The sequence below is a fragment of the Aotus nancymaae genome, unplaced genomic scaffold, assembly GCF_030222135.1.
Source record: "Aotus nancymaae isolate 86718 unplaced genomic scaffold, 86718_ANA_hifiasm-v0.15.2.pri h1tg000020l, whole genome shotgun sequence".
NCBI lineage: Eukaryota > Metazoa > Chordata > Mammalia > Primates > Aotidae > Aotus > Aotus nancymaae.
In genome coordinates this window covers 35,231,608-35,258,083 of record NW_026988432.1, presented here as the reverse complement: position 1 = coordinate 35,258,083, position 26,476 = coordinate 35,231,608, and the positions used below count along the sequence as shown (strand labels likewise).

Genomic DNA, 26,476 nt, shown 5'->3' with positions numbered 1-26,476 from the left:
CCAAATTCTTTTCTTGCTTCCATAAATATTTTTGTGAACTTATTTTGTGTAAAGCATTGTGCATCAGCCATTTTTTCCCTTTCCAGGTTAAACAGCACCACACTTTTCACCCTTTCTTTGGAATGTTATTTTTCAAATCTCTCAACATTCTAATTTGCACATACTCTAGTGATGTCCACCTTAAAATCCAGCACTTACAAATCAAGACATAGACAGCACTTTGGGAAGCTGATGCCGGTGGATCACTGGAGTTTGAGACCAGCCTGGCCAACATGGTGAAACCCGCCTCTCCTAAAATTATAAAAATTAGCTGGGCGGAGTGGCAGGTGCCTGTAATCCCAGCCACTTGGGGGGCTGAGGGAAGATATTTGCTTGAACCCAGGAGGCAGAAGTTTCAGTGAGCGGAGACCCCGCCATTGCTCTCCAGCCTGGGCGACAAAAGAGAAACTCTGACTCAAAAAAAAAAAAAATTTAATTAATTAATTAATTAAAAAAAGGAAATGGAGACTTTCATTCAATATCATTAATAACCAACAAGTAGGAAGTATTAAACTCAGCAATGCATTAGACAGCAAGGGGGACAAGACACGGAAGTAAATGGCATACCATTCTTACCTTCCAAGAGTTTTCAATTTAATTGGAAACGAATATTACAACGTTAGACTATAATAATTATAAAAATAAATATAGGAGCTCACAGGGTTCAGAGATCTGTGATCTAGAGTTACTATAGGAAGTCTCTATGTTCTAACTTGGGTTAAGGCTTGAAACCTACATTGAGTTTAAATCTACCCAGTTAAACATTCACTCAAATACTGTGTCCAAAGTAGCATAAATATTGATAACACCAAAAATGAAACCCAGATTTATTTGTTCTCTATTTAAGCCTTTCCTTACTCTTTAGAGAAAATCCTTGCCTGAGATAGCAAATTACTGGTCAAATCTACAATTTTTGGGAAGGCCACTGGAATTTAAACATGTCAAAATTTCAATTTTTTTGCTTGTTTCTGTCTAGCCGGCAGCCAGTGAAAGCTGTTATAATTCTTTTTGAATTGAATTTTCTTTTGCATTGTTTTAAGTACAGCTCAAGCTCAAGTGACAGCGTCTCTTTGTCTTTAAAAAAAAAAAAGTGCTAGCAGGACAGGAAGACTGGAATGTAATCAGATAAACCGCTTCCCGGTATACCTTTACCCTGAAGCAAGATGGTGGGCACTTGTACGCATGCGCAGAAGCGATATTTCGGCGCGGATTTCCGTCGCGTCGGAACTCGCTCCAGGTGGAGATTGGCTGCGTAGTGGCGAGGGCGGAACCGGAAGTTCGTATGTTGTGGGGCTCAGCTGGTTCATTTCTGTTGTTTTTCCTGTGCTTAAGTTCCCACTATAAGTGGTGCCTTTGCCGACGTTGCGATGGGGGAAGCAGACAAGTTTCACTACATCTACAGTTGTGACCTGGATATCAACGTCCAGCTTAAGATGTAAGAACTCTCGGGACAGGGAGTGGGATTTCTGGAGCGTAGGCACGTGGAGGCAAGGGCCTGTTGGGAGTGAGAGGGAGAAAGAAGGTGACTGATCTCTAGGACCAGACCGGGGGCGACCGCGAGAGGGCTGTAGCCAGGGAGCCACGGGAGAGTGAATCGTGCAGAGAGGCTCTGCCGGAGAAGAATTGAATACGTGGTCTCTGTCAGAAGCACAGCGGTAGGAATAGCCCTTAAGTTCCACAGTATTTTACAGTCTTTGAAGCTTTTTACTGTGCAGCCTTTTGAGAGTTTATTGCTGTCTTATTTTGCAAATTAAGAAATCTAGTCTCCTCCTAAATAAGAGGACGGTCTTTATTTTAGAACGGGGCTTGTAGGGTGGAGTGAAGGCTTCAGAAATTATGGAGAGGTAGACACAGGCAGATGCGATAGTCAAGAATAAGATGAGCACATGGTGTAGTATTAGCAGCACGGGAGGTGATAGAGGCCTAGGTTGAACTTCTGGGTAGTATGGCGGTATTTAGGCAGAGAAGGAAGTTGGGAGTAAGTCGAAGATGAGGGTGCCAGTTGCAAAAATACCAACAAGATAGGAGAAGAGAGTCTTTGCAGGAAAACTCTGGGGCACCACGGCTGAAGTAAAGGTCAAGAGCATGGTATCTTGAGATGAGGATAATGGAACTTGTATAATAATGAGGGATGGGTAAGACGAATTTGGAAATTATGTGCTTTTTAAGGTGGTCGTATAGAAGTGTTGTCAAAGCTACCATAGATTATTGACCACAACATCATCTGTAATTAATAAACATTTCTTATATATGTTCAGTCAATATTCAACAAATGTGTGTCGGTCAAAGGCCTGCAGTGATAGGTAAGTTTTCTCAGTTGTCAGATGTACCTTTGAATGATCGTTTTATTTTATTTTCAGAAGTCACTTATTTGCAGACAAATCCTTTACTTTTTAGTTTGTGGTGATGGTGGTAAAAGTAATAAGTCAACAACCACCTTGCACCTTTGTATGATACTTTATACACCCATTTAAGGTATTTTCTGTAGCATACACCACTAGTAGTTTATACAGGATCAGTATTGATAAAGGGCTTTCCTTCAGTCTTGATGCTTAGTATTTCTTGGGTATATGGATGTATTTTTTTTAAATGTTTGAACATTAAAAATAAAAACCAAAAAACCTGTCCTTTTTTTTTTGGAGAAAAGGTCTCGCTCTGTCGCCCAGGCTGGAGTGCAGTGGCATGATCTCAGCACACTGCTACCTCTGCTTCCTGGGCCAGGCAGCCCTCCCACCTTAGCCTCTCTAGTATCTGTGACTACAGGTGCACACCACCATGCCTGGTTAATTTAGTAGAGACAGGGTTTTGCTATGTTGGCTAGGCTGGCCACAAGTAATCCACCTGCCTCAGCCTCCCAAAGTGTTGGGATTGCAGGCATGAGCCACCAGGCCCAGATGGTCCATTAGTAACATACAGATACATTCAATAGTTTGATCCAAAGATAAAGCATAAAGCAGAGGTTTGGCTCTATGGTTTCTGAGACTGCCACTGTTGGGTTTTTGTGGGGGTAGTGGGACAGAAAGTATCAATGTAGAATCATATAATCAAAAATAGTAAATTTTTTATTCTACTTATTCTCCTAGGCCTTTTATTCTTTTTCTTTGTGTGTGTGTGTTTTTTTTTTTTTTTTTTTTTGAGACGGAGTTTCTCTCTGTTGCCCAGGCTGTGGTGCAGTGGCGCGATCTTGGCTCACTGCAACCTCCCTGCTCACTGCAACCTCCGCCTCCCGGGTTCAAGCGATTCTCTTGCCTCAGCCTCCTGAGTAGCTGGGATAACAGGCGCGTGCCACCATGCCCAGCTAATTTTTCTACTTTTAATAGAGATGGGGTTTCATCACCATGTTGGTAAGGCTGATCTCGAACTCTTGACCTGGTAATCCACCCACCTCAGACTCCCAAAGTGCTGGGATTACAGGCATGAGCCACTCTGCCCGGCCCTTTTTTCTTTCTTTCTTTCTTTCTTTTTTTTTTTTTTTTGAGACAGAGTTTCACTCTTGTTGCCCAGGCTGGAGTGCAGTGGCCTGATCGCTGCTCACTGCAGCCTCCTCCTTCAGGTTTCAAGTGATTCTCCTGCCTCAGCCTCCTGAGTAGCTGGAATTACAGGTGCCCGCCAACATGCCCAGCTAATTTTTGTATTTTTAGTAGAGACAGGGTTTCAGCATGTTGGCCGGGGTAGTCTCAAAGTCCTAACCTCCGTGATCAGCCTGTCTCAGACTCCCAAAATGCTTGGATTACAGGTGTGAGCCACCACACCTGGCCCTTTTTGTCTTTTTCTATGGTTTTAATACAACTTACCTTTAGTAATTGAATATCAGACTACCCACAAGACGTTGTCACTTTGGATGTCCTAAAGCACTTGTCCAAAATTGAGCGCAACATTTGCTTATCCCTCTGACTCTGATCACTCTGTTTTCTCTTACTTCTTTCGGTGATAGCATCGTCCATCAAATTTGTTAACACAGAAATCTTTGAGTCTTAATGACACCCGCCTCTTGCCTTCTCTGCTCAATCACTCACCAAGTTGTCTTGAATCTGCCTGCTCTTTGTTCCATGCTCCTTTTTCTATTTCAGTGGCCCAGCCTTAGTATGCCTTTTTCCTTTCTATTTTGGTGCAAAGTCTTCTAAGTGGGTCTTCTTGCTTTCAGTTCCACCTCTCCAGTGTGTGCTTACACTGCTGCCAAAAGTATCACAAATACAAATCTGATAATGTTACTCTCTCACTTCAGATAATTTCATTAACAGATTTTTAAAGTTCATTTTGACCAAGCACTGTACTGAATTTGGTGGCTACTTAGTTTCATCGTTTAGCCCCTATTTTTCGTTTTCATCTGTAGCTTCTTCTCTATGTGAGCTTTATGCTTTTGCTATACCAAACAACTTTCACATCTCCAGACACACCATCTTGCCTGTTTGCCTTTGTATATGCTGTTCTTTGCCTTTGGGATGACGTTTTGCCTCTTTTGCTTTAACTCTCCTGAATTGTTCAGGATAATTTCAGACATTTGTCTGGGATACTAAGTCCCTTCCACACGCCAGGCTAAGTACTCTTGAGACTCTGATTTATCTTTCTGTAATGGGAAGAACGTTGGCTTTGGCCTCCCTGCCCTAGTGTTTATTCTCAGCTCTGTTACTTACTTTGTGACTTTGGATAATGAGTTTAATCTGTAAGTCTCTGTTTTCCTCATTTATAAAATGAGAATATGGTGAAAATTATGTAAGAAACAATATATAAAATCCCTGGGACAGGATCTGATGTAATCTTGATCTGTAATAAATGTTCCTCCCTCTGTGATAGTGTCCTGTACATACCTTTTATTAATTTTTTAAAAGAAATGATCAGATAATGCATACGCTTAGTAAAAAAAAATGTAAAGAGTAGAATGAAAACATGCAGATAAAAGGAAATTTTTCTCCCCAGAAGCAATAACTTAGTATTTTCTCATAATACTTTATTGTTTATCTTTTCTTCTGGGCTTCTATGCCTAATATAAGTAAATGTTTCCTGAAAGAATAGATGAATAAGTGGTCAACTTGAAATAAAGAAAGTGAAACCAAGACCTAGAAAGCTGGTGACTTTCAGAGGGTAGATTAAGGGTTGGTGGCAGGGTTTAAAATTCAGAAGTATAAAATAGAAAAAGGTGTTGATGATGATAGGACTCATAGTAGGTATGTTAGGATTTTAAGAAATCCTTATCTTATATAAAAGTAACATTAATTTACTATACAGGAAAATGTTGTTTAGGTAGCAAAAAATTGCCTTGACACAAAGGTAAACCGTTTTTAGTACTTATGCATATATGTACATGCTTAAAAAATTCATACCTAAAACATTGTTACTCTTGTGCTTTCAGAGGAAGCTTGGAAGGGAAGAGAGAACAAAAGAGCTATAAAGCTGTCCTTGAAGACCCGATGTTGAAGTTTTCAGGACTATACCAAGAGACGTGCTCTGATCTTTATGTTACTTGTCAAGTTTTTGCAGAAGGGAAGCCTCTGGCCTTGCCAGTGAGAACATCCTACAAAGCATTTAGTACAAGATGGAAGTAAGTGGTTTTCTGGCATATGATATGTTCCAGACTGTTCTTACCTTTCTTTATGGATGTGGCAAGCATAATTTAGTAGGATTATGGAGGAATTTCTGAATCCTATATGCATTGATCAAATAATTTAAAGTAGAAACATACTCAGATAAAGTATTATGCATATAGTATTATAACTGCAGTTGAAATGGAAATGGATTTATCTTTGTATTTAGCATATTGAGATTTTGGTAAGTACTTGACTGATTTACATGACCAAAACCAAAAACACATCTGTGGCATTTTAAAATTCTTTACCATCCTGTGCTCTTGAACACATAAATATTTCTGGATAGTTTGAAATATTGTCCAACCTGATGTTTAGCGCTCAGATCTTTAGAGAGATCTGTTGTCATCTGTTCAGTAAAGTTTTTATTATTATTTTACGTATGAAACTAATTTATTTAGATTCATGGTTTATTCAGCATGGTACACTAGCAAAACATTGTCAAGATGCAGGGTAAATATAATGAACGTGAAGTTCCTGTTTTTTCAGAAGAGTATTGTGGATCCTTAAACTTACTCTTGACACTTCTTATTTGATAGACTGTATAGTGCAGTTCTGATGTTTGATCAGTGATTATTATTCAGCACTCTGGTAGGCTCAGTGCAGGATACACAGGCTCTATGCTTTCAAGGAAGGAGTATTCACAGAATACAGGATGTGGCCACATGGACAGCCAGACTGTGCCATAGAAGGTTCAACCCTGTGTGTCCTAGGTGTTACTCAGTGTGGCTAGGAAGGATTTTCAGAGAGCAGAAGCCTGAACTCTGGTGATCTGGCTATATCAAAACCAACTATTTTAATGGTATAATTTCTTCAGTAGTCTTTTGTAGAGAGGTATCTGTATATCTGTATATCTATATGTGTGTGTGTGTGTATATATATATGTATAGATAAATGTGTATGTAGATACACATGCACATGTAAAAATATATCTATATATTTTTTAAAAGTATTTAATACTTTTTAGCCTGGAAAATTTTAAACCTACACACATAGAACAATACAGTGAATGCTTAAGTTTCTGTAATATACCTACTGTTAACTCATGGCCAATCTTGTATTCTCACCATTTTGAAACAAATCTCAATCAGTATAATGTCTTAAGTGCAAGTATTTCTGTATAACTGTTTTTAAAGCATAACTACAGTATCATCATCACACCTAGAACAGTGGACCAGAATTCCTTATTTATATCAGAGGTTCTTAAACTGGAATCAGGAAGTCTTCAAACCCCTGGAGGTGTATGCAGAATTTTGTGTCTTGTATATTTTTCAGCGACAGAGCTCAAAGCTTTAATTAGATTTTTGAGGTCACCTATTACTCACAAAAGAGTTATAACAAATTGAGGTCTAGAAGGTCAAAAACATTTTGGTAAGGAAAAATGTATAGTGGTTCTGGTCCAGCCTTGACAAAAAAGGAAATTACAGCAAAAGCAAATTCTCAATTAGAGGAAGATTAAAGGTTTTCTGCTCCTCCCATTTACCAACTCTTCTCTGCATTATTTTTCATATTATATATTTGCAAGAATGTAAAAACTCCCATGATTGACCTCTAAAAGTTTGAATTTTTAAAATTTGTAGTTTCTAAACTGTGAAAGTACTTAATAAGGAAAGTACTCTAAAATTATTTAAAATGACTTTGAAATTAAAATGTCTAAGCTATGTAGAAAATAGATTTAGAAAAACACCTTATTTTGAGTGAAATACCATGAGAATAGGCTTTTTAAAAAAATACTTTACGGGTGGATCATCTGAGGTCAGGAGTTCGAGACCAGCCTGACCAACATGGTTAAACCCTGTCTCTACTAAAAATACAAAAATTAGCTGGATAAGGTGGTGGATGCCTGTAATCTCAGCTACATGGGAGGCTGAGGCAGGAGAATCACTGGAACCTAGGAGGGAGAGGTCACAGTGAGCTGAGATTGAGTGACTGCACTCCAGCCTGGGCGACAGAGCAAGACGTCTCAAAAACAACATCAACAACAAAACTCTTTAAGAGACTAAGAGAAAACATTTGCACATTTTATACATCCTCCTCTTTAGTATTCAAAAGTTGAATTTATTAGTAGTTTATCAAAACAAAAGTTGCCATCCCAAAATGAACAGAGGTAAAAACTTTAGATAATCCTTATTCTTTGTAAGTATTTGCTTAAAAGAGATATTCTATAAACTTTGGAAAGAAGAAATTAGACCATAAAGGGATCTCTTTCTATCCAAATTTTTGCATTCCTTAGTTCAGATAGTATTTTAGGGGCAGTATGAGATTCCCAATTATTTAAATCTGTTTGATTTCTGAGTTTCTGATTGTAAGTTGTGAGAGTTCTAATAATGAAGAACTCATCCCAAATTTATTCAAGTCTATCATATCATGTCCTATTCTGTCCTATACTAAGATATCCCATGAGGAACACTTGTACTTTCTTTAATTACACTTAAGGTAAATTCTCATTTTTAGGTGTATGTACTGCAAATTTTTAAGTTTTTTCTTATGTGAATATTATTCTTTAGGAAAGTAGTTTACATTTTTAAGAACACTTATATTCCACATTGTCTCATAAAGGATTTGAAAGTGGCTTTAGAGAGACATATAATACAATCTAATTCAAAAATTACAAAGTTAGGTTTCAGAAATATTTGGATCAGTTTGAGTGCTAGCACAATGGTATGCGTAATGCAGGTACATGGTGGGGATTGGATCATCCAGATTTAGGCTTTGCAATCTTGTCATGTTTTGATTGTTGCCAGATGAATGTAATCTTAAGGTTAATGAGGGTTAGGGGATAGGGTATGGATGATGTATGAAGAGGAAGAGAACAAAGTGGTGTCCAAAATATATACCTTTTTTGTGTCTGACTAGATTTTTTCTATAACTTCTAGAATATCTAGAGCAGCTTTCAAACTTTTTAGCTGAAGGATCTTTTTTTTTTTTAATAGAACCCTTCTGCAGAAGCCTAGTATATAAAACCGATTAAGTGCAATTACTTTGATTTAGAAAGGTGTTGTTGCCTGGTGTTGGATAGCAAAAGGTTTGAGACAAATGATTAGTTGGTCATTGGTATTGTCTCCTAGTCATTAAAGGACAGATTACAGGATAAGAAGTTTCACAATGTTATCCAAACAAATAATTTTAGATATTATTGCTTATTGCTGTCTTTAGTTAACCTCCATGGTTTATTCCCTGGCAAAAGATGGCACTGCTTAGTGCTTTTCTTTTTAGCCTACTCTACCATGTGGCTAGTAATTAAATAATTTCATTGAGTTGTTTGAGCCTATTTGTAGTAGATACTGGCTTTCTTAAGCATGTGATTTTTTGTTTTAATTTCATAGAAGAAAAGGATTTAATAACTCTTTTTCTTGAAATTGGTAGCCATCTTTCTATGGTGTATGTAAATGATTTTTTTGTTTAAGTTTTTGGAAATTTTGTTAAATGTTTTAGCAATACAGATGTATTTATCATAGACTAGGATAGGTCCCTTAGATAATAACTTTGAATGAACAGAATCATTTTGAGTAAACAGAGAAACAGAATTCTTTGTGTCTGCTAGATATTAGTTTGTATATTGTCGACACAGTATTCTTTCAGAATTTAAAAGCCAGCTGCTCTTGAAGAGGATTGAAATTATCAAATGAATACAATGTGAAATTTAAATGTATAAGAAAATTTACATAAATGTATAGAGGGTTAAAAAAAGCTGTGCTGTCATTAACTATATTATCATTAACAAACATTTCTTAGTAAGAGAATACATATAGATGGGCTTTGAAGGCATAAGGCACTAATAGCTTAATATTGTCAATATTAATGAAATAATTTGAGGAACAAAAAATTCTCACGTAAGACGTAGTCACAAGTCTGTCTCGAGCAGTGTGGTAACTTCATGTGATAAAGGTATTTTCTACTAGGAGGTTTTGTTTTGGTTGTTTTTTTCCTGATTGATCAATCTCAGAAGTGCTTTTGAGTATGAGTAATTTTGATTATTTTATCTTCACAATGTAAAATTGGGTTTTGAAGAATGGTTAAAGAAAATCAGTTTGTTTAAAAAGTTTTAACAGTTGAAATGTTTTCCCAGGCTTTTTTCACCATTGTATTCTCTTGATGTTGTCTGAGTTTCTTGATTTTTTTTTTTTTTTTTTTTTTGAGACTGTCTCGCTTAGCCACTCAGGCTGGAGTGCAATGGTGCAATCTTGGCTCACTGCAACCTCTGCCTCCCGGGTTCAAGCGATTCTCCTGCCTCGGCCTCCCAAGTAGCTGGGACTACAGGTGCCTGCCACCACCTCCTGGCTAATTTTTGTATTTTTAGTAGAGACAGGGTTTAACTGTATTGACCAGGCTGGTCTTGAATTCCTGATCTCGTGATCTGCCCACCTAGGCCTCCCAAAGTGTTGGGATTACAGGTGTGAGCCACTGTGCCCAGCTGATTTTCTTGATTAAAGGATTTAATAGCTGTTTTTCATGAATTCTATTAAAACAATTATGTCTTCTATTATTTAAAATGGAAAGTTGTCTTTAGCAAAATTGAGGTGACTGCCATAATGTCTTACAGAGTATTAACTTAACACTTTGGAACCTTTTCCTCTGGCCAAAGCTTTTTGTGTGGTTTGTTAATTTAAAAGAAAGATATATGTATATGTATATATATTTATGTTGACTTTATTTCCGTAGCTGGAATGAATGGCTAAAACTACCAGTAAAATACCCTGACCTGCCCAGGAATGCCCAGGTGGCCCTCACCATATGGGATGTGTATGGACCCGGAAAAGCAGTGCCTGTAGGAGGAACAACGGTTTCGCTCTTTGGAAAATATGGGTAAACATTGTATTGTTCTCACCTGTAGGAATGTAGCAGCTTTTTGACCCTTTTCTTTTTCAGAACGAGGGAACGCTTTAATAGTTTATGCCCAGTCTCCAGTGAAAACCAGTTAGGTACAGATGATTTGATCATTCCTTAACTGAATTTAACATTTATTTACTATAGAATATGCAGATAGATTAAAAAATACAGTTTATATTGCTCTATTGTTGGTGATTGGCAATGCAATTTCTAGTAGAAAATAGAAGTCATTGGGAATTATACCTTGCTTTTAGGGAGAAATGACTTTGACATGTACTATAACTGCTTTGTTACAGGTTTTATCTGCTTTTTATAATATTGACAGAAAGGATGAAAAACAGGATTTTAAAAAGCTTTCATTTGCTAATGATGGTAATGATTGTGATAGAAAAGATAATTCAGGCTGGGTGCGGTGGCTCATGCCTATAATCCCAGCACTTTGGGAGACTAGGTGGGTGGTCACCTGAGGTCGGGAGTTTGAGACTAGCCTGACCGACATGGTTAAACCACCATCTCCACTAAAAATACAAAAAAAATTAGCCAGATGTGGTGGTGCCCACCTGTAATCCCACTGCTCTGGAGCCTGAGGCTGGAGAATCTCTTGAATCTGAGAGGTGGAGGTTGCAGTGAACCAAGAATGTGCCATTGCACTCCAGCCTGAGCATCTGAGCGAGACCATCTCAAAAAAAATAAAAAAAGAAAGAAAAGATTTTTTAGTTTTTGAAACATTTGCAAATACTAGATATTTATTGTAAAAATAAAAAATCCCGTAATCCCAAAGGATATTTTCTCTACATCCTTTTTTTCCTGGGGCTCAGTCTATCTTAAGAGAATTTGTAACATTCTATTATTATTCTGCATTTACTAATTGGAATTTTTCACTTAAGAACTTGGCCCTCATCATGTATTTAGTTAATTCATATAGGAAAGGCAGGTAAATGTTTAACTTTCTTTCCTTTTACCAACTTTGAGACTAATGAGTTTGTGTTCTAGTAACTTGCAAAGGGGTGACTGATGGCTTTTGCACATTTTGTTTTTAAGTTTTGTCATGAATTTTTGGACTTAAACATTTTGAAGTATGTTTTAGTCCACTGCTGTCTTTACTTTTTGGTTAGTAGGAGTCCCTTCAAGTGGACCCCATGCTCTTTTGACAGTATGCTAGTACTGAGTGGTAGCTTCTTTAATTTCTGGTAGACAAGTTTTTCCAGGCTTATTTTCCAGGCCTGCTCCAAACCTGGAATCTCTGAAAGAAGTTCTGTTTCCTTTCATTATGAAGTGGTATAGATCTTAATCTGTCTCAGTATTACAACTGTCTTAATTTTTGTCTGCTTTAAAGTTAAAAAATGTTACTTAATTTTTACATTGTTATGTATGAGGAGGATCGTATTTTGGTGTGTTTGTTCACTATTTATGTTTATGTTTCCATGAATTGCTTTTTGATGTACTTTGTCCTTTTTTAGAAATTGAGATATAATTCACACACCATAAAATTCTTTGCTTTTTTTTTTGAATTGTCATTTTCTTATTGATATATAAGGAATCTTTGTAGATTAATGCAGTTAGCCCTTTGTGGGTTATATTATAAATATTGCTTTTCCTGTTTGGTTTGTTCTTTCGAATTAGTATGTATTTGTTTGCTCTTTATGGATTTTAAATTATTATCTTGAATCTATCAGTTTTTAGTTTTTGGGTTGTGAATTTAATGTTTCGAAAGTTCCCATTTAAGATTCTTTAAAATGCTTTCTTCTGTTATGCTTTTATTCCTTTGCATTAAAATCTTTGATTCATCTAAAATTACTTTTGTGAGAGGAGTGATATATTGAGAATAGCTTTTTAGAGAAAACAAAAACAAATGGTTTGTGTATTTGTCCCAACACTACTTATTAAATAAGCCATCTAACCCAGCTGTTTCAAAATAGCATCCTTATATACTCAATTCATCATGTATTGAAGTCAAAGAGAGGCATTATAGTGTATAGTGCTACAGTGTTTAGGAAAGCAAGTTGTAGGTTATCTGGCTTCAAATTTTCACTTCTTTGCTTAGTACCTGTGTATCCTTGGGCAAATTATTTAATCTTATGCCTCAGTGTCTTCATCTGTTGAATGAAAGAAACAATAGTATCTACCTAATTGAGTAGTTTATGATTGTTATATTATACATACATTTAATGGGCCTGATAAATATTATATCATATATTTATGAATTGAATAAATACCATAATGAGCTCAATAAATATTAGGTATCATTTCTGGGCTGTTTTGTCAGTTAGGATAGAATTATAAAATGTTTAAATATTAGATATAGATAATTTTTATTAGTCTTTCTTTTAAAATATTTCCAGGTTTGTTTTGGCAGATAAATTTTAATATTTTCTCAATTAAAAAACTCACTGTTATTTTGTTAGAAAATCTTATTGAATTATATATGTTAATTAAAGAAAGAATAGATGCCTTTATAATATTAAATTGTTTTATCCAGAAATAGAATGTGTCAGAAAGGCTTCTGAACTCATCAGTAAAATCTAGATGTAATCCCATCTGGAATAGCTTGGTTGCTTACTAATACCTAGGTATTTTAGTTTAATGTTGCTCTTAAAGGGATATTTGTTATTAAAATCCATACAGGAAAAGTAATTTAGATATAGTCTGAAACATTGTAATCATCAGTTTTAAAATATACTTTTTGATAAAATAGTATGTTACAGCAGAATGGACATATTACTAAATCAGTATTCCTTTTACAGAGTGTTTGCTCCTTACTTTTCTTTGGCTTGTTTGCAACAGAGAAGAAAAAAAAATGTACAGCTCTTTTTAGTGACTAAATGTTTTTGAGAAATAACCAGACATTCCTCTTGGTTTTTACTCCCAGATTCATCACAAGTGGTTTACCTTCTGGCATATCAACTGGAGGTTCCCTCATAAAAACACCTGTGTTAGTCTTCATGCATTTTAGATGACTTTAGGATCTAGTTTTAGGGGATTTTCTGACTAGGATGTAGGTGTGGGACAATTGAAATTTCCACAGAATTGCAGTGAAATGATCTGCCTAAATCCAAATAAAGTCTCAGATTGATTTTTGGTACTGTTTTCCTTTTGGCATATTTTTAAAAAAGTACTATGTTTAATCAGTAGTAATCAACCTGTGTTTAAGAATCATCTGGGAAGCCTATGAGAAAAACATCTTCCTGGGTTCTCACTAATTCAATATGTCTGTGGTGGGGCCCAAGAATCAGCATTTTAAACAAGCATCCTGAGTTATTCTGTGAAAGAGAGCCTATGTACCACATTTTGAGAAACATTGAATTGACCTTTGTGATAGTAGTCTATTTATATAACTTATACGTGCATTCATGCGTTCCTCTTTCTTTACGCTTTCCCTTGGTACCCTGCTTTATTTGTAATTCTGTGTATATCCCAGTGAAAGGAAAATTCCTTTACCTCCCATCCAAACCAAGCTGGCAGTGTGTCTAAAGACAAATCAGTAGCACTTGTTCTACTTTAAAAAGTCATTAAACTCTGAGGATTTCTATAAAGGGAGCAGTATAGCAATAAGTGAGTGGTTACTTAAATTTGTTTTCTGCCATTAACTAAAATAAGACTTTGAATCTTGGAAAGTCATCTCTTTTTTCTTAACTCTAACTGGAAAATAGGTCATCTTACTCCTTCACGTCCCAAACACATCAGATGCCCGATATAAAACCTGTTAGAAGCGCTGGTTGTGTGAAATTATCTCAGAGCTTGATTTCAACATCTTGAGTCATTTGCTTATTACTTTTAGAATTACATTCATATCAGGCCAGGTGGCTCACGCCTATAATTCCAGCACTTTGAGAGGCTGAGGCAGGCAGATCCACGAGGTCAGGAGTTCAAGACCAGCCTGGCCAACATGGTGAAACCCCCTCTCCACTAAAAATACAAAAATTAGCTGGGCATGGTGGTGTGTGCCTGTAATCCCAGCTACTTGGGAAGCTGGGAATTGCTTGAACAGTGACCCAGGAGTTGGAGGCTATGGTGATCCAAGATCATGTCACCACACTCCAGCCTGGCCTACAAAGTGAGACTCTGTCTCAAAAAAAAAAAAGAATTCCATTCATATCTCTTTACTAAGTATATTGTTCTTTTTTATTTGAGATGGAGTCTCACTCTGTCACCCAGGCTGGAGTGCTGTGGTGTGATCTCAGCTCACTGCAACCTCCACCTCCCAGGATTAAGTGATTCTCTTGCTTCAGCCTCCCAAGAAGTTGGGATTACAGGCGCCTGCCACCACGCCCAGCTAATTTTTATATTTTTAATAGAGGCAGGGTTTCACCACGTTAGCCAGTCTGGTCTTGAATTCCTGACCTCAGGTGATCCTCCTATCTCGGCCTCCCAGAGTACTGGGTTTACAGGCGTGAGCCACCATGCCTGGCCTATTGTTCTTTACTTGATATTTTTATTTAACCCAGCTTACATTTTTTGAACTTCTACTTATTTTTAAAGAAAAACTTGATATCCCTGCTGTAATGGAAAACTAGTATTTATTTACGTTAGTGGGTAATAGTAAGACTAAATATAATAACAACAACTATGCTATTAAATTTTAGAAATTGAAGCAAAAGAATACCTAATCAATACAGATGATATGAAATTTATTTGATTTGCAAAATATGCATACAATGTCTGCAAAAAAGTCCTTTAATTAGAATAGTTCTGTTTTCCATAGCCAGATATATGCAGGATATTCAGCTCACTCTCAGCTTAAGGGGAGGATCAGTCTTTGCATCATTTTCATTTTTAATCAGTTCAACTTCTATATAGTTGTAGGGCAGTTATCCAAACATAACTAACATAAGGTTTTAATATAGGTCTAGATATTTTGAGGGGGCGGAGTGCAAAAAGACTTAATCACCAACTCCTATTCCCCCTGTGCTGGCGCTTGTACTGACCTTCACCTCAGAAGAAGGAATTCTAAGAAACACTATGAAATTAAAACAACTTTTTTTTTCCTCTCTCTCTGTCCTGCAGCTTGCCCTGTGGGTGGGCTGCCTCACAGTGGAGAAAAGCGAGGCATTCCCCAGTCCTAAGCAGCTACGGGTCTTCTTGTGCAGTTTTGGCTTGTGAAAGATGATGTTTAGGATGTTCCTGGTGCTACAGCAGAGTACTGACATCTCCTTGTGCTTTCCTGGTGTACAGCAGAATGCTGACATCTCCTTGTGCTTTCCTGGTGTACAGCAGAGTGCTGACATCTCCTTGTGCTTTCCTGGTGTACAGCAGAGTGCTGACATCTCCTTGTGCTTTCCTGGTGTACAGCAGAGTGCTGACATCTCCTTGTGCTTTCCTGGTGTACAGCAGAGTGCTGACATCTCCTTGTGCTTTCCTGGTGTACAGCAGAGTGCTGACATCTCCTTGTGCTTTCCTGGTGTACAGCAGAGTGCTGACATCTCCTTGTGCTTTCCTGGTGTACAGCAGAGTGCTGACATCTCCTTGTGCTTTCCTGGTGCTTCAGCAGAGTGCTGACATCTCCTTGTGCTTTCCTGGTGCTTCAGCAGAGTACTGACATCTCCTTGTGCTTTCCTGGTGTACAGCAGAGTGCTGACATCTCCTTGTGCTTTCCTGGTGTACAGCAGAGTGCTGACATCTCCTTGTGCTTTCCTGGTGTACAGCAGAGTGCTGACATCTCCTTGTGCTTTCCTGGTGTACAGCAGAGTGCTGACATCTCCTTGTGCTTTCCTGGTGTACAGCAGAGTGCTGACATCTCCTTGTGCTTTCCTGGTGTACAGCAGAGTGCTGACATCTCCTTGTGCTTTCCTGGTGCTTCAGCAGAGTGCTGACATCTCCTTGTGCTTTCCTGGTGCTTCAGCAGAGTGCTGACATCTCCTTGTGCTTTCCTGGTGTACAGCAGAGTGCTGACATCTCCTTGTGCTTTCCTGGTGCTTCAGCAGAGTGCTGACATCTCTTTGTGCTTTCCTGGTGTACAGCAGAGTGCTGACATCTCCTTGTGCTTTCCTGGTGCTTCAGCAGAGTGCTGACATCTCCTTGTGCTTTCCTGGTGTACAGCAGAATGCTGACATCTCCTTGTGCTTTCCTGGTGTACAGCAGAGTGCTGACATCTCCTTGTGCTTTCCTGGTGTACAGCAGAGTGCTGACATCTCCTTGTGCTTTCCTGGTGTACAGCAGAGTGCTGACATCTCCTTGTGCTTTCCTGGTGTACAGCAGAGTGCTGACATCTCCTTGTGCTTTCCTGGTGTACAGCAGAGTGCTGACATCTCCTTGTGCTTTCCTGGTGTACAGCAGAGTGCTGACATCTCCTTGTGCTTTCCTGGTGTACAGCAGAGTGCTGACATCTCCTTGTGCTTTCCTGGTGTACAGCAGAGTGCTGACATCTCCTTGTGCTTTCCTGGTGCTTCAGCAGAGTGCTGACATCTCCTTGTGCTTTCCTGGTGCTTCAGCAGAGTGCTGACATCTCCTTGTGCTTTCCTGGTGTACAGCAGAGTGCTGACATCTCCTTGTGCTTTCCTGGTGCTTCAGCAGAGTGCTGACATCTCTTTGTGCTTTCCTGGTGTACAGCAGAGTGCTGACATCTCCTTGTGCTTTCCTGGTGCTTCAGCAGAGTGCTGACATCTCCTTGTGCTTTCCTGGTGTACAGCAGAATGCTGACATCTCCTTGTGCTTTCCTGGTGTACAGCAGAGTGCTGACATCTCCTTGTGCTTTCCTGGTGTACAGCAGAGTGCTGACATCTCCTTGTGCTTTCCTGGTGTACAGCAGAGTTCTGACATCTCCTTGTGCTTTCCTGGTGTACAGCAGAGTGCTGACATCTCCTTGTGCTTTCCTGGTGTACAGCAGAGTGCTGACATCTCCTTGTGCTTTCCTGGTGCTTCAGCAGAGTGCTGACATCTCCTTGTGCTTTCCTGGTGCTTCAGCAGAGTGCTGACATCTCCTTGTGCTTTCCTGGTGCTACAGCAGAGTTCAGCACATCTCCTTGTGCTGCTGGCTCACAACTACTTCCCTGCATGGTGCTGCCGTCCAGGGAGACAGGGCAATCTGAGTATTCTGGGTTGTCTCAGCAGGAAGCATGTGCAGATGTTCTTCCACCTGTCCTCAAAAACCATGCTATATGCCACTACCATTCTCATGACTTAGGGAAACACTGCCTTAAACCATAGTTTCCTCAGATGTTTCTCTTTTTTTTTTGGTGGGGTTGGGGGGCTTTCTGGCAAAACCCAGAAAGCCTGCTAGACAAATTCTAAAAGAGCTGTAACACTCCTCACATGTTTCTTATGCAATGAAATAACACCAACTGTCCCTAGCCTTTTCCCCTAAAGGGTTGTAATATGTACTCAGTAGCTGTTAAAAGTGATCCTCAAGGGCCAGGCCTGTTAGCTCATGCCTGTAATCCCAGCACTTTGGGAGGTCAAGGCAGGCAGATTGCCTGAGGTCATGAGTTCAAGACCAGTCTGGCCAATATGGTGAAACCTTGTCTCTACTGAAAATACAAAAAAATTTAGCCGGGTGTAGTGGCGTGCACCTGTGATCCCAGCTACTGTGAGGCTGAGGCAGGGAAATTGCTTTAACCAGGGAGGTGGAGGTTGCAGTGAGCTGAGATCACACTACTGCCCTCCACCTTGGGCGACACATCAAGACTCTGTCTCAAAAAAATAAAAAGCGTTCCTCAAGACATCTAACATTATAGTATTGGTAATCTTGTGACTATCAGCTGTTGCCGTTTGCTAGTACCTGTTTTGTTTACTTGAGTCAGTGTGATGCAGAACTTATTGGAGAATAGTCTGATTAACAGTTGAAAGACTGATTTGTTAGGGATAAGCCTGGAATAACTTATCGTCCTTAATTTGAAAGTCTAGCTTGTGAAATTTCTAAGTAGCTACAGAATGGATTGATAGGTTGAACTGGCAAAGAACCACAGGCAAGCTGCAGATTTCTCTTGCGGTTGTTTTTTCTAAATGTGAATCCTGGAAGTCAAGGCAGTTGCTGCTGTAGTGGCTTGGCACTGCAAGCTGGAATATCAACAGCAGCTGTTGCTGGGGTCTCTGCTGGAGTCAGAAGGAGATCCTGCTGTGCTGTTTCTTCTGTCTTGCCTGTTTGGCTTAATTTCCCAAGTGGACACGATGCTCTGAGCATCTCCTGGCTTGCCACCTGGACGCTGTGTAACTCTCTGCAAAGTTCCATTAGTGTCAAAAGAAAGTAATATGTTCACTTGCTCATTTGAGTCACTTGGCATCACCTGTACCCTCCACATCCCCTATCCTTAAATCTCTTCTCCATATCCATCCCAAGTCACCTAAATCATTTAGTAAACTGACTTCTTGCCAAATGTGCTTATTTTTGATTTAGTTAGGTTCAGCCAGCCAGAGTATTCACTGGGGGATGGGAAGGTAGAGAGAAGGAAGAAAAGCCTTCTGCTGTTTCTGAAGCTACATTTAAGGATATTTATTTAAAGTGATATTATAATCTCACTGTACATAGTTCCTTAGAGACTGCTCTAAGCAGGTCTGCTTAATGTTGAATCTATATCTCATTCGAAAGAGAAAGAAAATTAACTTTATAAGAGTCGTGTATATGTGTGGTTTTTGTACTGTAACTTTCTTTTGATGTTTAACATGATAAATATTGAGAATTTTGATTCATCACAACCAGTCAGTGCATTTTCTATGGGCCCTTAAGGTAAGCTTTTGCAAATACAGTTACGGGAATTATTTGTTTTATTGCCAACTTTAGAGACCTTATAACAGATATGGTCCTTAATCTTATTGTGCTCATGAGTTTGTAGCTATCTTTTATAGTTCCCAATCTAAATGTTTATGGCATCATTACTTACATACATTATATAATGTTTAGTAAAAGTCTTTATTACCTTAGGAAAATCTAGAAGACATTTTTTATTAGCCAGAACATTGTAATAATGATTTGAAAAGATTTATGTTAACCTTTAGCAGTCAAGTAGATGATTTTTTTTCTTTTGAGACAGGGTCTCAGTTTGTCACCCAGGCTGAAGTACAGTGGTGCAAACATGGCTCACTATAGTAGCCTCGTCCTCCCAGGCTCAAGCGATCCTCCCACCTCAGCCCCTCAAAAACTACAGGCATGTGCTACTGCACCCAGCTAATTTTTATTTATTTTTTATTTATTTATTTTTTTTTGTGGAGGTACAGGGTTGTGCCATGTTGCCCAGCCTGGTTTCAAATTCTTGAGCTCAAGCGGTCCGCCTGCCTCAGCTTCTCAAAGTGCTGGGATTATAGGTGTGAGCCACCATGCCTAAGCTGTACCTTATTTGTTTTTTTAAAGTATTAAATGTGAAAGTGTATGAAATGCTTTAGACTTGCCTTTTCACTTACACACACTCCTAGTCTTTTTCTTTCTATTGCAATTTCTATAGTCTTTTTATTACTAAGAGTGGAAATAACTTACTTTTTTTTTTTTTATTTTGCACAACAGGTTATATTTATTCCTGTATTTTCTCAATAAGTTCTTCCTTATATTTGCCTTTCTCTTTTCCAACTTGTCAAGAGTTGGCTTTGCGTTCAAGAATGTTTTTCCCTGTCCTTGTCTAGTTTTAGCCTGGTGACAACCACCTTGCTCTGGTGAATGCCCACATGGACTGTGGTGCCATTGGCCTTCTCACGCTGCACCCGCTCGATGTAGAAGATATATTTCTTTCTGTACACCTGGACTACCTTGCCAATTTGCTGCCCTTTGTAGTGTCCTCGAACTACCTGGACCTCGTCTTCCTTGCGGATGGGCATGGAGCAGACATTGTACTTCTGCTGCAGCTCCTTGGAGAGCAGGGATGACATGATCTTCCTGCGCACATGCGAGGAGGCATTGAAGGGCCGTTTGCGGTTTTTGCTTCGGTCCGAGGTCACGAAGGAATTGAACTTCATGGTGACCCTCTGTGGCCCTCGTGGCCCTTTCTGCCCGTGCCTGGCCCCGCCGAGTCGCTCCTGAGCTCCGCGTTTAGTCTGCAGACCCCCGGAGGAATGCCTAGAGGGGCAGGCGCCACCCAACCACTGGCTAGGCCGAAATAACTTTCTTATTGAGCTTTGAGTAGATGCTGTTTGAGTAGACTTTATGTTTGAAAGTTCTTGTTTGAAATTTTTTTTTTTTTTTTTTTTTTTTTGAGACGGAGTTTCGCTCTTGTTACCCAGGCTGGAGTGCAATGGCGCGATTTCGGCTCACCGCAACCTCCGCCTCCTGGGTTCAGGCAATTCTCCTGCCTCAGCCTCCTGAGTAGCTGGGATTACAGGCATGCGCCACCATGCCCAGCTAATTTTTTGTATTTTTAGTAGAGACGGGGTTTCACCATGTTGACCAGGATGGTCTCGATCTCTTGACCTCGTGATCCACTCGCCTCGGCCTCCCAAAGTGCTGGGATTACAGGCGTGAGCCACCGCGCCCGGCCGAAAATATTTTTAAAAAAGAAAATACATTAACAGGAGAATATCTTTAACCTCCCCATTAGAAAAAAACATGGAAACTTGGCAGCAGCATAATTACAACACATAGTTGTCTAAAGCTCTTTATGAGTTTGTTTCATCTTTATATCTTCTTGGTAGCTTTTTGAAAAAAACATGACAAAGTTATATATTCTTTCACTGTGAAGCAGGATAACCAAGCTTAGGTTAAATTCTGGCTATATGCTAAATTTCTGATTTATAGACATGGGAAATGTTTTCACATGAATCTACTATTGTATTCACTTTTAGAACATGCCTTTTATGGAAAAGAAAGAAAAAGTAATCTGTACAGGAAAAGGACTAGTAATAGCTAACATTTATTGAATACTTACAGTATGCCAGTCACTGTTCTAAATACCTTTTACTTGTACCGATTTATTTATTTTTTCCGATAACTTTGTGGGATACAAGTCCTTTTATCCTATTTTATAAAAGAGGAAACTGAGGTACAGAGAGGTTAAGTAGTTTACCCAAGGTTATGTGGGTAATACACAGCTGTGATTCAAGTACAGGCAGTTTGACTGTGTACTCTACTATATTGTCATTTAAAGAAAACAGCTATGTAATTTTTTAAATTTTGATTTTAGTCATTGTAAATGTGACATTCTTCCATTGGATAGGAATTTGATCTCTGTTATTCCTTAGATCGTCACCAAAGTGATGAAATGTTTGTGCTCATTTCCAATCCTTCTCTCCTTCCAGTTGTGTAGAATTCTCTGTCATAGTTCTGACTGCCTGGAGGAGAAAAGAATGGCATGTGCAAAACAGTGTGACATGGATTTTAGTTGCTTGGTTAATTGCTTTACATTCCATTGGGAGCTAAAAGCTTGGCAGTGGAGATATACATTTCCATGTGTAGAATTCTCTTTATTTTTAGGAATTTAAAATTTCCTGTAATGAACTGTATTAATTTACTTCTATCCTGAACATTCTCTTTTTCCCTAGCATGTTTCGCCAAGGGATGCATGACTTGAAAGTCTGGCCTAATGTAGAAGCAGATGGATCAGAACCCACAAAAACTCCCGGCAGAACAAGTAGCACTGTCTCAGAAGATCAGATGAGCCGCCTTGCCAAGGTAAAAAAGTCATTTGGAACAGGTGGAAAGCTCTGACTGACGTCTGTTATAGTATACCTTGACATGAATTCCATCAGATTTTTAAAAAATCTAAATTTAACTTTTAAATAATTGTTTTATTGAAATTTAATTCACATACCATAAAATTCATCCTTGGAAAGCATACAGTCTGATGGGTTAGTACATTTACAGAGTTGTATAATCATCACCACTATATAATTTTAGAATATTTTCATCACCCCTAAAAGAAACTGTGTGTCCTTAACAGTCATTCCCCATTTCCGCTTCCTCTACAGTTAGTTCCAGGCAGCTACTAATCTGTTTACTGTCTCTATGTATTTGCCTATTCTAGAAATTCATATAAATGGAATCATACAATATGTGACCTTATGTCCGGAAATCTGTCAGGTTTGAAAATGTGGAGCACTGGTAATACTTTCAAGATGACCACCCACTTTTTCTGGTGACATAGCCTTAAAGTTGCAAGTGTAACATGCTAGAAAAGCTTATTCCGTTTGGAAGTGAAAATGACTTATACAATTAACTAGTATAAATTTCCTTCACACACCCCACCCCCACCTTTGTAAGCAGATGAAGTTACTACCTTTTTCTTTCAAAATCGTTTTAATCAGGTGTTTTCTCTTAGAAATATAAAAACTAAACTCTATTCTGTGTATAAATTGCAACGCTGTCATTTATTTTGTGAACCTCCTTTCACAAAGTACTGTGTTAGATACTGTTTAAAGATCCTTTTACAGTTATCTGGTTAAGACACTTTCTTGTAATTATTACATGTACTTTTCTTCTGTGGTCTTATTAGTAAAGTGCCTCTTTAATGTCTGGAGAAGTTTTGTTGCTAAGCTTTTAATAGCTTTTTGCCTTTACCCACATACAGAAGAAGTCTTGAAGAATAAGTACTTGGGTTGGCTAGATTTCGTGCTTCAACGTAGAATTTTTGTCAAGTTCATTTTGTCTTTTTGTATTGCTCTTTTAAGGAAGAATGATGTCCTAGCAACCTGATAACTATATTGACCAGTATACTATTGTCTACGTCTCCCAGCCATAATTAAATAAATAAAATTTAATATTCATTTTTTCTACTCATTCTGAGATTTTGTTTACATTCTGACATGGGATATAAGAAAGGTCTCAAGCTTTTCATATGTCTACCTTTAAGACTTGATTTTAGCGATGAATTTTCATTTGAGCTACTTTCTGCCCCTTTTACAAACATTGAATAGTTAATATAAATTTTGTTAGAATCAATTCATTTATAGCCTATGGGTCACTATAATATGAAGAAGGTTAAATTTAAAAAGAATGAAGAATAATATTTTTTTAAAAAAAGCTCTTAAATTGTCTTTTAAGAGTAGCCATTATGATTGATATTGTAGGTGAAATTCTGTCTGAGGGGGACCAGCCTGAGTCATGAAATATAAAGCTTTATAGGTTGCACCGTGTAACTAATTTGTTTCTCTGTGAAACACATTATTTAGGCTTCTGTTCACAGGTTGCTAATATTTTTTCCCTAATTATTTTTGATGGAAGGTTTAAACAATAATTTTTGTAACAACTATGACATTTTTCAGTCATCAGTGTATGAAGTATAATTATGGGAATTAGTTCCAGTTGGACTTCTGTTTTTTTTTAATGTAGCACATTAGTAGTACATATTTCTTACTCTAATCTTTTGAATTTTATGGTAGAAAAAAGATGTGACTTAATTATAATCACCTTTTTTGTGATTTAAGCAGTAACCCTAATGCTTGTTCATATTTGTCTTTTAGTTGTTTGTGCACATGAGCAACTCTAGAAATGATGACTAAGCACGTACAGAGCTAAATGAAGTGTAGGAAGGAAGCCTTGTTAATGTTTTTGTTAATTGGTAACAATCATTATTGCCAGTCTAAAATCTTTATATTAGAGTATGCCAAATAGATCCTACTTTTTCAGGAGATAGTTATTAAAATTTATGTGCTGTTTGTATTGCTCAGAATGGTTAACAGTTTTCAGATAAGTTTTTATTGGTTTGTAAATCTTTAAAATGGGCATAAAAATTAATGAGAGTAAGCATTTTACAGTCCTTCTGATAGTAATTGGAGCCTAGCTCTTTTCCACATTCTTTTGCCCCTAATAGAATTGTATTTTTAACTTCTGAATGGCGTGGAGACATCAGAGCTTGCTGTGCTGTGACAGCTTGCATTAGTATTAACTTATGTTCTCCAAAGACTAAACAGAAACTATCAAAATGAGTAATTACCTTTTTAACGGGAAGAAATGCATCCTGTTTGTAGCATTGTTAAGAAATCGCTCCCTCTTTGAAGAAAGCTCTTTTTATTTCTTGACGTATTGAGTTAACTTGATATTCCCTTCTTCTTGATACAGCACTTGCTTGTGATTTTTCAGGTATCAGAACTGTTATATATCCCAGCTGCTATTGAAGAGAAATGTATTTTAAAAATGATATCTTAAGATTTGACAAAATTGGAAACTTGAGAAGAGTGCTGTACTATGAGTCAGAGTTTTGGCCATTCTACTCACTGGGGGAAAATAATTTCTGAGTCTGCAAAATCAGGTGTTTAGAATGGATTTTTTTATGGTCTCGTGTAGCTCTTAATATTTAATTGATTCTAAAAGTACTGACATAGGAAATAATTGGGATTATCTACCTGGGTTTCATAGTTATTACCTTAGTAGAAAATAAAATTGTGGTTATTAATTTTCAACTGTGAATGTATGGTTTTCATGTCATTCCTTTTTTTTCTGCAATATGTATGCCTAGGGTAAAGTGTTGCATAGGACTTGCCTAAGGTGAATAATAGGGCTTTGTTCTTAATTTTGTAATTTGATTAGTGCCTGCTTCTTAAATTTTTAGACAGGCTTCCTGAAAAACAACTCTTTTCTCACTTAAAACATGGTCTTGCCTTATACTTGAGAAAATATATTTTGATACTTGTATGGTCTTAATTTACTCTCTTACCAGAGAGTAAGAGAGTAAGTAAATTAAGTTAGTTAATTTACTAACTTACCAGAGAGCGTATACTTTGTTACTTACATTCTTAACTTAAAATTATTTTTACTAAATTTATTATCATACTTATATTCTTAACTTAAAATTATACTTAGATACTTATTTTGTTCTTACAATTGTGCTACAACAGTGTCTGCTATTTTTCTGATATTTTTCTCTCTTTTTCCGATTACACATTTAAAAAAGTTATTGAGCTAGATTGTCACGCTCTCAAAACGTTTTGAAATTGTGTTAGGTATAATAAACTTTTAAACATGGGAAAGAATTTGTATGCTCCCTGTTTCCATTTTCATACAGAAGGAACAAAGATGGTAGATGTAATGCTTGTATTTCTTCTCGCAGGACCATTTTAAGGAAAGATATTAGTATTCAAATAGATGAGGGTTAAGTAGTTAGAATCAAGTGGCTTATTTCTTGTTGCACTTTTACTTTCCATCCAGTGAATTTACTATGATTGTTTCTAATTGTTGAGAAGACAGTTGGCTTAAGACTAAAAAGGTATGCATAAATCTTAATAATAGCAAAGCATGTTTACTATGCATGGTACCCATGAGCCTAAATAAATAGCGTAGTGACAGTTTTTAAACTGCAGTATAAGAAAGTTTACTCACTTACAGAACTATTTCAGTCTTGGTTGCCTAGGGATAATGGACAAGAGGACTGTAAAATGAAGATTAAAGATTTAATGGCTTGTGAAAAGATGGTGTTAGATAATTATTAGGCAAATAACTTCCACTACAAGCTGAACTTAACCTTCTTCTGATTTATTGCTCACCTATTAAAGTTGAATTCTGACTACAGTATGAATAGCTGAAGTTTAAAAGCCTGCATTTCAAGTTTGACAATGTTTAGAAGTCCAATCTTTTCAGAATGAGTTTAGTGGAATTAACCTCTTTAATGATTTTACATGATTTGGCAAATATGCCTAGTTTTGCTTTGAGGAAAAATGAGTATAAGAAAAGGAAACAAAACTATTTTCCTCAGTTTAAGTCTTACTTTTTACAACTTGAATTTCTTAGACTTCTAGTAGGGAACAGAAAGAAATGAATATATTTAAATATTATATCACACCCTGCTCCCTGCCCCATTCTCTTCTTTTTCCCGTTTCTAAGTTTCCCTAATTAATTTTTAGTAATACAGTGTCTTTCCTTTTGAACTGATTTACAAAAATAATGAAAGACCAGACTTACGGAGCATTTATTAAACTTTCATTGTCCATGACCTAGGCTTTTAGTGGTTGTGGGCCTTACTTGAACAAATTTACCCATTGTTTCCATCTGCTCTGTTTTTCAGCTTGTCATATTCTAAGAGTTTTATGACTAGAATGCATATCCATCTGGGGTTTTGGATGCGACTACCAAGCTTTAGTGTTTGATTTATATTTGAATCCATGTCTTTAGACATGAAAGGTTAGTGCAAAAGCATGCTTCTCCGCTGTCTACTTTTCATTTTAGCAGCTCTGCTTGATGC

The 26,476-nt window shown here is 37.7% G+C and overlaps 1 protein-coding gene and 1 non-coding gene across 4 annotated transcripts in view; one reads left to right on the top strand and one right to left on the bottom strand.

Annotated features, from left to right (window-relative positions):
- The first annotated feature begins 1,320 nt into the window (after positions 1-1,320).
- PIK3C3 (phosphatidylinositol 3-kinase catalytic subunit type 3) overlaps positions 1,321-26,476 on the top strand; it is a 128,395-nt gene continuing 103,239 nt past the window's right edge. For all 3 annotated transcript variants that reach the window (XM_012440828.2, XM_012440827.3, XM_064379224.1), the window contains exons 1-4: positions 1,321-1,474; positions 5,390-5,578; positions 10,284-10,427; positions 21,846-21,975. In XM_012440828.2, coding sequence (XP_012296251.1) covers positions 1,407-1,474; positions 5,390-5,578; positions 10,284-10,427; positions 21,846-21,975 — 531 coding nt within the window. In that variant the 5' untranslated portion in view covers positions 1,321-1,406. The remainder of the gene's footprint in view (positions 1,475-5,389; positions 5,579-10,283; positions 10,428-21,845; positions 21,976-26,476) is intronic.
- On the bottom strand, positions 17,633-17,694 carry LOC135276132 (U7 small nuclear RNA). The gene has a single exon (XR_010343696.1). It is a non-coding gene; the product is annotated as a U7 small nuclear RNA (small nuclear RNA).